Source organism: Pteropus medius, unplaced genomic scaffold (genome assembly GCF_902729225.1).
Source record: "Pteropus medius unplaced genomic scaffold, Ma_sr-lr_union100, whole genome shotgun sequence".
In the NCBI taxonomy this organism is placed as follows: domain Eukaryota; kingdom Metazoa; phylum Chordata; class Mammalia; order Chiroptera; family Pteropodidae; genus Pteropus; species Pteropus medius.
This window is the reverse complement of record NW_024349800.1, coordinates 15,042,592-15,055,278: the sequence shown is the minus strand read 5'-3', so window position 1 is coordinate 15,055,278 and position 12,687 is coordinate 15,042,592. Positions and strand designations below refer to the sequence as shown.

The 12,687-nt window shown below is 35.3% G+C and overlaps 1 protein-coding gene across 5 annotated transcripts in view; it reads left to right on the top strand.

Moving 5' to 3' along the window:
* TBC1D4 (TBC1 domain family member 4) overlaps positions 1 to 12,687 on the top strand; it is a 166,719-nt gene that overhangs the window by 115,397 nt on the left and 38,635 nt on the right. For 4 of the 5 annotated variants that reach the window (XM_039886860.1, XM_039886863.1, XM_039886859.1 and 1 more), the window contains exons 6-8: positions 1,610 to 1,701; positions 1,973 to 2,083; positions 6,642 to 6,761. In XM_039886860.1, the coding sequence (XP_039742794.1) occupies positions 1,610 to 1,701; positions 1,973 to 2,083; positions 6,642 to 6,761 (323 nt within the window). Of the gene's footprint in view, positions 1 to 1,609; positions 1,702 to 1,972; positions 2,084 to 6,641; positions 6,762 to 8,441; positions 8,618 to 12,687 lie in introns of those variants that run through there. The other variant, XM_039886862.1, reaches the window with a different exon arrangement.

The window sequence follows — 12,687 nt, the reverse complement described above, 5'->3', positions numbered from 1 at the left end:
AAGGGCAACTCCAGCTCCCAAGGACCAAACCTTACAATGTGATGAAGCTAAAGTGATGCTGAGCATCATGGAGATGGTGTGATTATCCTCAGTCTTGTTTTCCTACATTAACATGCATGAGGGATAAATAATATACTTGTCTCTTTGTATGAGCAATGCACTAATCAGTGATTCCAAAATGGAGAAAAGAAGGAAGTCAAATGAGATTTGCAGCGGCCGAGGGGGCATGGGTAATTTGAAAATAAACTCCAGCTGTTTCCAATTATTTTACGGAAATAAAGGACTGAAGAAACTTCTTGTACTATGCATGTAGTTACATATTTCAAATAACTACCCTCTTTACTTCTCCCTTTTTTAATCTTTTGTCCTCCTAGGCATTTTAATGAGACACTGGAATAGTAAACGATAAAATAAAGCAAAAACAATTATGTGAATTGGTTTCTTAATATATTGCCTAAAGAACCTCTTAAGGAGACTTTGCCAGCAAATAATAAGCTATGGTAGTGAGTGGCATCACACCATCGAAATGAATTTTAGTGCCCGCTGTTTCTTTATGTGATCACAGAGATTTTCACAGAATTTTCTTTTACATTGCACAAAGAAAGTAGAGCTGAGAAATTCTTAGAAGCTGTTCTTCTTTCTGATTCCCATTATATACTGTACAAGTGGTTTAAAATAGGTTAAGTGGTGGCACTGTATACATTCTGACAACCGTAAAATGAATTCTAGTTCTTTTACAACAATGCATATTTTTAAGTGATTCTTTCTCAGTGATTTTTAAAGTGCCAGTTTACCTGTAAGTTTCACTAAGTATATATAGCTCTTTCTAATCAAAGTATAGTAACAGTAATTTAAGTGGCATCTAACTATATAAAGGAGTTTTGTTCCTTAAAAATGGATGGTCAGTGGAATCATTATAAATATGAATTACATTTTCTCTTTATTAAAATAATTATAAAAACAAATGTTTTCATGGAAAAAGATTTTTTGCCCAAAGATTTAATATAAATTATGTGTAACAGTGTGATAGGTATATAAATAATATGATACAAAGAAGTAAACAATTTCTTGGTAAAATAATAACACTAAAAATGTCACTAATGTCGTCCTTGAAGTTTTATTACCACAGAACAGGACCTGTGTGAGGGGGAAGGGATTCCTGTCTAAGATATAGCTCTACTTTTTAAAATTATTAGTTATTCTTTCTTTTTTAAATGTCAAGTTTTATGCTTAGAGATTTTCACCAAGGCTAGTAGTTAGCTTTTACTTCTATGTCAGGAACTAGGATAATGTTAATTCACCAAAAATTTCTGTGGTGGCTACTTTGTTACTATATTCGATGGTATCTGATTATGCTGTTGATGTCATCTCATTTAGAAATTTTTATTAATAAATCTGACTTCAAGATCACTGACAGGGGGCTGTTGATTTTGGTGATGAGGTTTTCCATCTTCATAGTGTTCCAAAGTTTGTTATATAGGCAGGGACACATCTTGAGAAGATTTAACTTTAGAGCTGATTGACAAAGGGACAAGCTGCAATGCATTATATGCATTTTGATCTCTGTAGCTACACTCTGTTCAATACTTATGTTCATTATTTTCCTTAGGTCTCTACCCACCAAGAGCCAAGCTAGTAATTCAGAGACATCTCTCATCACTATCAGACAATGAGCAAGCTGACATCTTTGAGCGAGTTCAGGTAACATTATTTCTCATTATTACAAATAAGATATAAAGAATGAGAATTGGAACCTGTTTTTTTAAGTTTCTTTCCTCATTTCTCTATTTAAAGTTAAAGATATATATTCTCTTCTACTATCTGATGGTATCTAGAATGCCTGTTTCTTTTGCTTCTAAGAGCAGTTAAATGCTTAGCTTTATTTATGTTTGTCTGCCAGACATAGTGGGAATATAATGAAACAGGAGAAGCTGTGTTGCCATAGTGTGTTCTTGATTTGTCTGTTCAACAGAAAATGAAGCCAGTCAATGACCAGGAGGAAAATGAACTTGTGATTTTACATCTGCGGCAGCTCTGTGAAGCCAAGCAGAGGACACACGTTCATATCGGGGAAGGCCCGTCGGTGAGGAGAGGTTTTTTCCTTGACCTACTTTTGTTTTGTTTCTATATCTAGTCAAAATATCACAGAAAATGAGAAAGGAGTTACTTTCCTTTGTGTTCTCATTTTGAGGGCTAAAGTCCAATCAGATTTATTTTTTGGCATTTTAGCAGTTTTATAGGAAATTTTAGCGAGCCTTGGCACATTGAGAAAAAATAATGATGGCTTTCAAATGTTAAAACATTTATTTTTTTAAAAAAATATAAAAATATTAGTAATGTGTGTTCATGGTTTAGAATTAACATGTACTTTTAATTACATTAATCCTTTATTTTATTTCAAATTCATACGAATGCAAGGGAGAAAGAAACTTTCTACCACCCTTCTAGGTTCTTTTGGTAGTTTAATGGTCAAGTAGACATTAGACAGATTAATAATAGATAATGACCTAATTTAATTACATACGAGAACCCACATACATGAGAGGTTCAGAGACCCTACAGACATGAGAGCTTCAGAGACAGAAAGGGACAATGAGAGACATATAACATTCTGAGCTAAGGAAGAGGTAAGACACCCGAGGATTCAGAGGGGAAGAAGGTCATTCAGAGGATGCTAAGAAGAGCAGATGTTCAGTAATTAGTAGCTGGTCTATACGCCCTTCATCTGCGCATCTTTGGCTTGCTAGCGGAAATTGGCTCAAATCATCTTCTTTAAAGCCTTGCTCTTCTAGGAGTTGACATCTCCATTATGGATCATAATTCCTCCACCTCCATTCGTTATTTTTCCTAGTTTTGATATTGGAATGTACCGCCTGGCCTCTCATCCTCTCCCAGATTTGTCCTTTAAAAAAATAACTTTGCTGTCACAGTGATGGTCAATTTGTGGGACAGGTTGATGGTTGAGAGTATTGATAGTGTTAGGACTGAAGTCACATTCTCCAATTAGAGAATTTTGTAATAGAATATGTGAGGAGTGTTTCATTTAATTATGGCACAAACTTTTATCGAGTACATGCTACGTGCTAGGCAATGGCGATGAGTAATGGCAGCTCTTTTTTTTGCCATCTAACTATTTAGGAGGTGAAGTCAACTTTTAACTAAATAAATCAAAATGTGAAACTATGATGTGATTGGTACAATGATATAAGTGTATACCAGGTTGAGATAGCACTGGTACATAAATAGATTGAAGGATTTTATCTTGAATATTTTATTTTGTCTCAGAGAGAGGCTGAATTAGAGCACTGGAGAGGTGAGGCAGGGACTGAGTCAGGAGCTAGTTAGAAGATGTGATCATGAGGATCTAGTGACTGACTGGTTAGATATGCAAGGGAAAGGAGAGGGAGTTGCTGGGAGAGACTTCAAGGTTTCAGATTTTGGAGAATTGGACTAGAAAATACAGAAAGAAGACAAGAGTGGGGCAAGGGATGGAAATAAGACTTTAACTTAGGAAATGTGTTTGATATTTAATTAGGAAGAAAGGATTTGGTGCCCATGGAGGAATTTGAGTTGATAGTATAAGTATGGAAGACAATGGGCTTTGGCATAGATTTGAAGTCAAAGGGGCATGTGCTGAGTAACACCCATATTTCAGGTAATGAGTGAATAAAAATGGAGCCAGTGAAAAGAACTGAAAGGAAATAATGGGGTAGAAAGAGACTTAAAAAGATTTATTATAGTAGGTGACCAAGGTAGGAGAAAAGTTGACATAAGAAGATCAACAATGGTCAGTGATATAGGAAAGTCAAGAATCATAAAGACTAAAATCTGTTCATGGGTTTGCTTTTATCAGTCACTGGTGGTGATAGTGATGTTGACCAGAAGGACAAAAGAATGTAAGTTGTGATGTACATCTTCTTTGTGATGGAGGGCAGTAAAGATTATAGAGGAAGAGATTTTTTTCTCTCGTTATACTTTTCTTTATTATTAGTTTCAAGTATACAGTATTTTGGTTAAACATTTATACAGTTGATAAAACAATCCCCCTAATTGCCTTTCTCTCTTCTGACTCTCCGCCTAGCCATTACATTAATGCTAACTGCATTCTTTATGCTGTATTCCCCATCCCCATGACCATCTATCAACTACTAATTTGTACTTCTTTAACCCTTCATCTCATTCCTCCAGTCCCCCAACCCCCACCCCTCTGGCCATCCCCAGATTGTCCTCTATATTTGTGGGTCTGTTTTTGGTTAGTTTATTCTTTTCGTTCCTTAGATTCCACATATAAGTGAAATCATGTGGTATTTTTCTCTGTCTGACTTATTTCACTCAGCATAATAACCTCTAGGTCCATCTATGTCATTGCAAATGGTAGGATTTCATTTTTTAATGGCTGAGTAATATTCCATTATATATATAAAATATAACTTCTTTATCCAGTCATCTGTTGATGGGTATTTAGGTTGCTTTCATATCTTGGTTATTGTAAATTGTGCTTCCATGAATATAGGGTTGCATAGACCTTTATGAATTATCGTTTTGTTTTGTTTTTTTTTTTGTTTTTGGATAAATACCCAGAAGTACAATTGCTGGGTCAAAGATATATCCATTTTTAATTTTTTGAGAAACCTCCAGAATGTTTTCCATAGTGGCTTTACCAATTCGCTGTCCCAACAGTGCTTGAGAGTTACCTTTTCTCCACATTCTCTCCAACACTTATAGTTCTTTGATTTATTGATAATAGCCATTTTGACAGATGTGAGGTGATATCTCATTATGGTTTTAATTTGCATTTCTCTGATGATTAGTGACCTTGAGCATCTTTTCGTATGTCTATTGGCCACCTGTATTTCCTCTTTGGAGAAATATCTGTTCAAGTCTTCTGCCCATTTTTTAATTGGATTGTTTGTTTTTTTGTTGTTGCGTTATATGAGTTCTTTATATATTTTGGATAGTAACCTCTTATCATAAGGTAAAATTATCTTATCTTTTGTATCATAAGTAAATATCTTCTCCCATTCAGTTGGCTGTCTTTTCGTTTTGTTGGTGGTTTCCTTTGCTGTACAAAAACTTTTTAGTTTGATGTAGCTCTATTTGTTTATTTTTTCTTTTGTTTCCCTGCCCGAGGAGATATAGCTGAAAATAAATTACTGTTAGTAACATCAGAGAGTTTACAGCCTACGTTTTTTCTTCTAGAAGTTTTATGGTTTGAGGTCTTATATTTAAGCCTTTAATCTATTTTGAATCTATTCTTGTCTATGGTGTAAGAAGATGGTCCAGGTTTTTTTTTAAACAGTTTTCCCCTCTTTTTCCCTTCCTCTCTCCCTTTCTTCCCTCCTTTCCCCGCACCTCTTCCTTCCATTCATCTGCCTGGTATTTACCAAGCAGTTACTGTGTTAGGGATTAAGTGCTAATACTATTTCTTCCTATTTAGGTTGTGTCATTTCCTAAAAGCCTTAGAGTAACAAGTCATCCCAGTCCTTCATAAACTCCTCAAGCCCAGTCCAGCCCACATGCATATCCATTGTTTCCTTTCCTTCCTTGATGGAGGTCATATTTCTTTTATTAGTAACTTCTTGGACTGTGCCAACGCCTCCAGTCTGGTCTCTCAGTCTCTGATTTCCTTGTTCTTTAGGTGATTTTTAGATACTCCTTTTAGATATATCTCCCCCAAACATTACTTTCACAGGGATGCTCCTCTACTTATATAAATTTTGATCAGTCATTCTTCCTTTTCAAGGTTTTATCTCTATCTTCACTTTCCCAAGTTACCTTCCACTGCTTCCCTCTGTTTCAGCCTGACTCCCTGTGCCCTGAGCACTGGTCTGTATGATTTTGCTGACACCGTCCCCTGTTCTAGGAATGTCTTCAACCCCTTTTTTGCTACTTGTCTGAATCTCACCTATCCTTTTCTTCTTGATCACCGAGACCCACAATTGATCTTAATGCTTCCAGGTTTGATGCTTACATGCTGCTTCGTGTTGTTGCTTAATGTAAATATATTCCCTCCCCCAGCAAATGATAAGGTTTCTCTCTTGGAAATTTCCTGGCACTAAGACTCATGTAATATACATAGTAGCTTCTCAGTTCAATGGGACGGAATAGAGAGAGAACTAGCAAAGTGGACATATTCATTGTAGATTCTCATAGAATTTAGCACTATCATTGAATACTTGTCGATCTAAAAGAGAAATGACCCACTCACAAATGGAAATGGAATTGACTAGGAGCATTAGCAAAATCCAGCTTTGTTTATTGAAACATATTTCCTGTGTTTTCCTTGGTCATTTAGATACAAATATACAACTTGAAAAGTTGTTATAGTTGGTAATCAAAATAGTAGTAAAAATGGACATCTGAAGTGTAATTTTTGTTAAGTGTAGAAGGACCATATCGGTGGAAACAAAAAACATAAAGGAAAGATTTTGTTGCTGTCTTTTTTTTATTACTTACAGTATTAAAAATTAAATCCCATTCTTCATAATCTGTGTGTTCACAGTGCGGAACCTAAGTTATTACTCCTTAATAGAGCTACATAAGAATTCTTGTACCTTTAATAGCTTAGTTATAAGCTTGTCTTTAAAACTTCATTTAACCTTGAGTATTTTTGACTAAAATTTATGATTTTCTTTCTCTAGACTATTTTGAATAGTACAATACCAGAAAATACAGCAAGCAGTGGAAGGTTCAAACTTGACATTCTGAAAAATAAAGCTAAGAGATCCTTTACTAGTTCATTGGAAAATATCTTCTCAAGGGTAAGATCACACTGAGACTCTTCTAGATATTAATATCTATGTTTTCTAACTGCTTGGCTTCGTTCTCAATTGGCTCACAGAAGATTTCCTTAAAAAAACTAAGATAACTTAATTTAGTTAACATTTATTTAAAACAATCTCTCAAACTAAGTTTTATTATCAGATCTATATTTATTCTGGTGCTTATCTGAATTTGAGAAATAGAGATTTAGTAGTAGACGTATATGTATAGAAAAGGGAAAATAGAATACTGATGCCCAGTATTGTCGGAACTTTTTATCATTTGCCACATAAAGTTATAAAGAAGCCCTCCTTTGCTTATTTCAGTATAAGTTGACAAAAATTTATTCCTTTTAGTAAATTTGGAGAAAAGAAGTATTCTATTTAAAAATAAGCAAAGCGATTTCTCTTTCCCTTCATTTTCCTCTTCCTGGACAATTTTGCCTTAATGCTGTTAGCGGAAATAAGGCAAGGTAGATGCCATGTGGCTGGAGATCGGGGGAGCCACAGTGGCTCAGAGCAGGGAGACAGAGCCTATTAGGGTACATTGGTGGGGTGGCCCAGGGCAATGTGCTGACACCTGAGCATGGTGAGGAGGGTGTCAGCTGAGGAAGGCAACCTGGTTCTGAAAGTTAGAGCTTGAATGGGCAAGGAGGCCATGCCAACAGAGGAATGGCCCATCCAAGGTGTCAGAAGCAGAGCGCAGTGGAGAAAGCATTCAAGGTGCCTGAAACAAAGAGTTAGATTCAGAGCAGAGTGAGGATGGTGACCATGTGTGGGGTGGCAGCCCCAGCGTGGGGTGTTAGAACCTGAATAAGATGAGGAGAATGTCTGTGAGGTGGCAATTGTAGAGATTGGTCACGTACTCGGGACTGATCAGATGTGTAAATTTATTAAGGATAGTGAGATTCCAGGAGAAGGGAATTACAGAGATGAAAAGGGAAAGATTAGAATAACTGATTCAACTCAGAGGTAACAGTATGAAATCTTGGTTAACGATCTATCATCTGTCTGTCTGTCTATCTATCTATCTATCTATCTATCTATCATCTATCTGTCTGTCTGTCTATCTACCTACCTACCTACCTACCTACCTACCTATCTATCTTTTTGAGCCATGGAATTTTGTATGTAATATTATACATATATATGTATTAACATGTGTGAGCATCTGTGTGTGTATGTATGTGTGTGCGCTCTGTGTATGTAAATGTGTACATATGGTTCCTGGCTCTGTCCACTGATAGGAGCTGGGAATAGCTTTTCAACACATAACATAATAAATTAAGCCTTGTTGGGTGACACCTAGCACCCAGATTTTGATTTCTGTATATCATTCTTCAAGATGGAATCAAGATCCTGGGAGAAATGGCTAATTCCAGGACTGCAGGGTAAGTACAAGATAAGTCTGAGCATCTTGGTAGTCTAGATAGTAATTCTAGAAGTGCTCAAAGAAAAATGATGATATGTCATAAAGACATGAAAACTCTGAAGGTCTCCCACTGGTGACATCTGAGACAATATGAGCATCAAAATAAATGATAGCAACAGATCATAACCTCTTATATAAAATAAGAAACCATGACTTTATTCTGACATGAAAAATGAATACATTGAAAGTTTGAGGAGGATAAGTATATTTGCTGGATTTAATTAGTACTCTTAATTATAAAGGGAAAATAGTAACTTTACAATGGAGAAGGCTGGCAGACACCACCTTAATGGAATGATCAAACTGAACATCATCAGCAGTGGGACACCAGATACAAAGAATACAGCCCCCTTCCTGTGGTATTCCTGCCGAAAGGATAGTACTGAATCTATTCATGAGGAAACACCAACAAACCCCAATTGAGGTACAGTCTACAGAAAATTAGCCCGTTATCTTCAAAAGTGTCAAAGTCAAAAGTCAAGTGTAATAGAGCATTAGGATTTAGTAACTTCTGATATATGGTGTTCTAATTTCTATTTCTTTGCTAGAACTCAAAAATAGTTTTATAGATTTTTTTCTTCATAATTACAATTCTTTTAATTCTAATAAAAGGCCTGCAGCAAGCATGGTCAGCTGTCACTGCTATTATTTTATCAGCAGAAAACATAATCTAGGAAAGAGCATCCAGGAGATTTCTCAGAAGTGTGTTAATGAAACTTTTCATAAAACTTTCCTACCTTTTTTCCTTCAAAATTTATTAGTTATCTTCTTTCTCCTTCCTTCCTTCCTTCCTTCCTTCCTTCCTTCCTTCCCCTTCCTTCCTTCCTTCCTTCCTTCTTCCTTCCTTCTTTCCTTCCTTCCTTCCTTCTTTCCTTCCCTCCTTCTCTCTCCTTAAGTAGGGGAGATGAATTCAAGAGCTTGCCCTAGCAGATTTTATATTTATGATTTTGGACAAATTATTTGCCTTTTCTAAGCCATAGTTTCCTTATCTGTTTAATGGGCATAGTAATACCAGCTTACCTCACATTACTATGAGGATGACATGTCAGTTAGGAAAGTATCACACCATAGATATGAGGTGGTACGAACAGTGAGAGCTCTGAAACCTCTGTCATTTACCACATGACAAAAGGGTGTTTAGAGTATTACTCTCTTTATCACCATTTAGTACCTTGGCTTCTGCACAATACTTGCCCAGCTGGCTTTGAAGTGCCGCTTCCATAGCCTTGAATGACTGTCATGACTGTTTAAGCAAGGGCATAGCCAGTCTATTTTGGTCAAGGTAGATACTGTAGCTTTTGTGTCCCAAAAGTTGCCAAGTGCCATAAATTATGTGACCTAATAACATCTCGCTTGCATCATGTGCAGCAGAAAAGACTTACTGAGAAGGTTGGCAGCTACCCATGTTGTTTTAAAGGTTACATAAAATAGGGATTTTGTGTATTTTTAAAACTTGTCAGTTTATTTTTTTTCTCTCTAGGTTATATAGGAGAAAATTGACACCCCAATCATAACGTTTGGCTCATAATTGCTCTCATTTTTAAATGTCAAAAATTTCATTTAACTAACTATAATTGTTTATGAAATAGGATACATTTTTAAATAGCTTAGAAGCTCAGCTCACTAACAATTAAAAAGTGGGTCTAAGGGAAAAAGGTTTGACACATGTATTACCAAATCATAATGTGGTAAAACCGAAAAATTTTTCTGTTCAAAGGTGAAAAGGCAGTCTTGTATTCTGGTTGTTTGTTGCTTTTTCTTAAGTTGAAGTTTTCTGAAAGAGAACTATTAATGAATATATATATTAAAACATTTATTTATATATATATATTTAAAATACATATATAAAAATACATTTATTAACATATATATTTTCAAAAAAAGGAATAGTTACTAATATAATGTGTGAATCATTGGAAAACAGTTCTTATTTCATGCTTTCCTCAAAGTAACATCCATTGTCCTTGCTGAAATGTGTGAATTAATGATTGTGGTAGAGTTTAATTTTAAAGTGTTTTTCTTTGTGTACACATACATACACCCAAACACATGGATAAAATATCATGAGTAAAATATGTGATTTAAGTTGCTATTCTGATAATTCAGTGGTTTCATACCCATCTGACTACTTTCTGTATTGTGACCAAATAACCTGTTAAAGATAACCAGGCAGGTAGGCATGTAAGTTAAAAATAGCAGAAAGTGACATGTTCCTTACAATATTTACCTCTTGGCCACACACATTGATCCAATAATTTGTTAGCCACAAATATAGTTTATTATTGGAGGTATGCCATATTATAGTATAGACCTGAAGAACTTAAAGAGCCTTGATCAAGTTCTAAGACATTTGCAAAATTATACTTACCCATTGTAGGCTAGTTAGCTTTATTGGTAATTTTTCTTTCACAAAGCTCTGTCTTCAGGAGGGAGTATTGAGTAAGAGCTCAAGAACTTGACTTTTAAATTGTACTTCCTGGGTTCAAATTGCTGCTCTGTACTTTAGCAGTGTTAACTTTGGCAACATAATCTATCAGAAATTCAGTCTCCTTATCTGTAAAGTTGAGCTAAAAACTATACCTACCTCATAGTATATTTGTGAGGATTAAATGAGATAATGCAGGGTAAAATACTTAACATAGTATATGGCACATGATAGGCATTCAGTAATATTAAATGCAGCTATTAATTTTATTGTTGATATAATTGTTATTTAGGGGACCACCAGAGATATAAATCTATAATTAATATCCATAGATAAGAGTAAATATTGCTTCTATGAAACAAGATAGGCTACCATAAATATAAAACGGTCATTGAGAATGAGAAAAAAACTCTTAAACCATTCTGATAGTAGACATAAGAAGAAAAATTCAGGAAGCTAAAGTTGAAAAAAATCCTCCAGAAAGTAAAATAAAATGACAAAGAAATGGAAAACAGGAGAACAGAGTAAAAATTTAAAGGAGCAGTCTGAAGATCCCAAGCCAAATGGAAAGAAAACATACATGCAGAAACTTTCAAAGAAATCATTTTAGAAATATCTCAGAGCTAATGGACAGGTTTTCAGCTTTAATGGGCTCAGGAATAGGAATAATAGAGTGACTGAATAGAGCCCTGCCAAAGGACATCATTGTGAAATTTCAGGATGCCCAAGGGTAAACTTAGATTCTGTTCCAGATAGAAATAGCGGGTCATACAAAGGCTCAAGAATCACAATGACTTTTGACCTCTGTGCCAGAAGACACTTGAGCAATGCTGAAGGAAAGTTTCTAACCACAATTATGTATTCAGCCACACCATTAATGAAGTACAAAGCACAGAATAATGACATTTAAAGACATGTAAAAAAAATTTACTTGCCATCCCCCTTTCTCAGAAAGCACTTGGAATGTGCTCTACTAAAATGAGGAAGTAACTAAAAAAGAGAAAGACATAGGGTCAAGGAAACAGAAATTCCAACATAGGATAGCAGTAAAGGAAACTTCTAGGTTAACAGTCAAGGAAAATACTGGGATAATTTATTCAGCAAGCCTAAATTGCAACCAGTCCAGACTGGGACAGGAAGACAGAAGTCTTCATAAAGGGTAGCTCAAAGAAAAAGAAACAATTATAGTTGATGGGTTATGTGATGTTTGACCATACTGAGATCTGTTGGTGACTTTCGTAATACATTAGTGGTCACTGAAGCAGATAGCTCTATGAAGACAAATTGTACAAGTTATGGTTGTAATAATAGTCAACTATGTAGCTCAGGTGAGAGTGTGTTTGCGGGTGGGTAACGAAGTAAGAATACTAGAGTCTCATCTTCCAGGTAAGAAGTCAATAGATAATACCTATAATGAAAAGATTAAGGAATAGTAATGTAAGCTGAACAGCGGTGTCAATACAATTTTAAGTGTTTGCTTTTGGAGAATGGGATTCAGTGTATGAGAGAATGGTGGTGACCATCATTTTCATTATAAGCTTGGAAGCACAATTCGACTTTTGAAATTTTGTGCAAGTATTACTTTGACTAAAAATTAAAATGAAATTTAACGCATTTTCCTCAGAAAATTAAATCCGAAAATGTATGGAGACCAACTTTAAAACTGCTATATACATATTTTACATTTTTCATTTTGTAGAGTCACTGTCACACTGACTTGACTTGTATTTCTAGTTATTCTTTTTAGAACCTTTCCATGTGTTTTAGAGTGACAGAGAATCCTGTCTGTATTTTGTCTGTTAAGACCTTCTGTATGATGTGGTCCACAGCCTGCCTTTTCATCCTCTTCCTTTGAATAGTTGCCTTCATTTTCTTCCTATATAAAGTGAAGAAAATATGTGAGATGATCTCTTAGGTTCCTACTTCTTAGGTCATCTATGAATTCTATTCCAAAGGATTATGTGTAAAGAAAAGTAACCAATTCACCAGTATTGAAGTGGACTGTTATTTAGTCCTCTAGAGAGAAATGCTTTGTTGAAGTAGTTTTGCATTATGGAATAATGAATGAC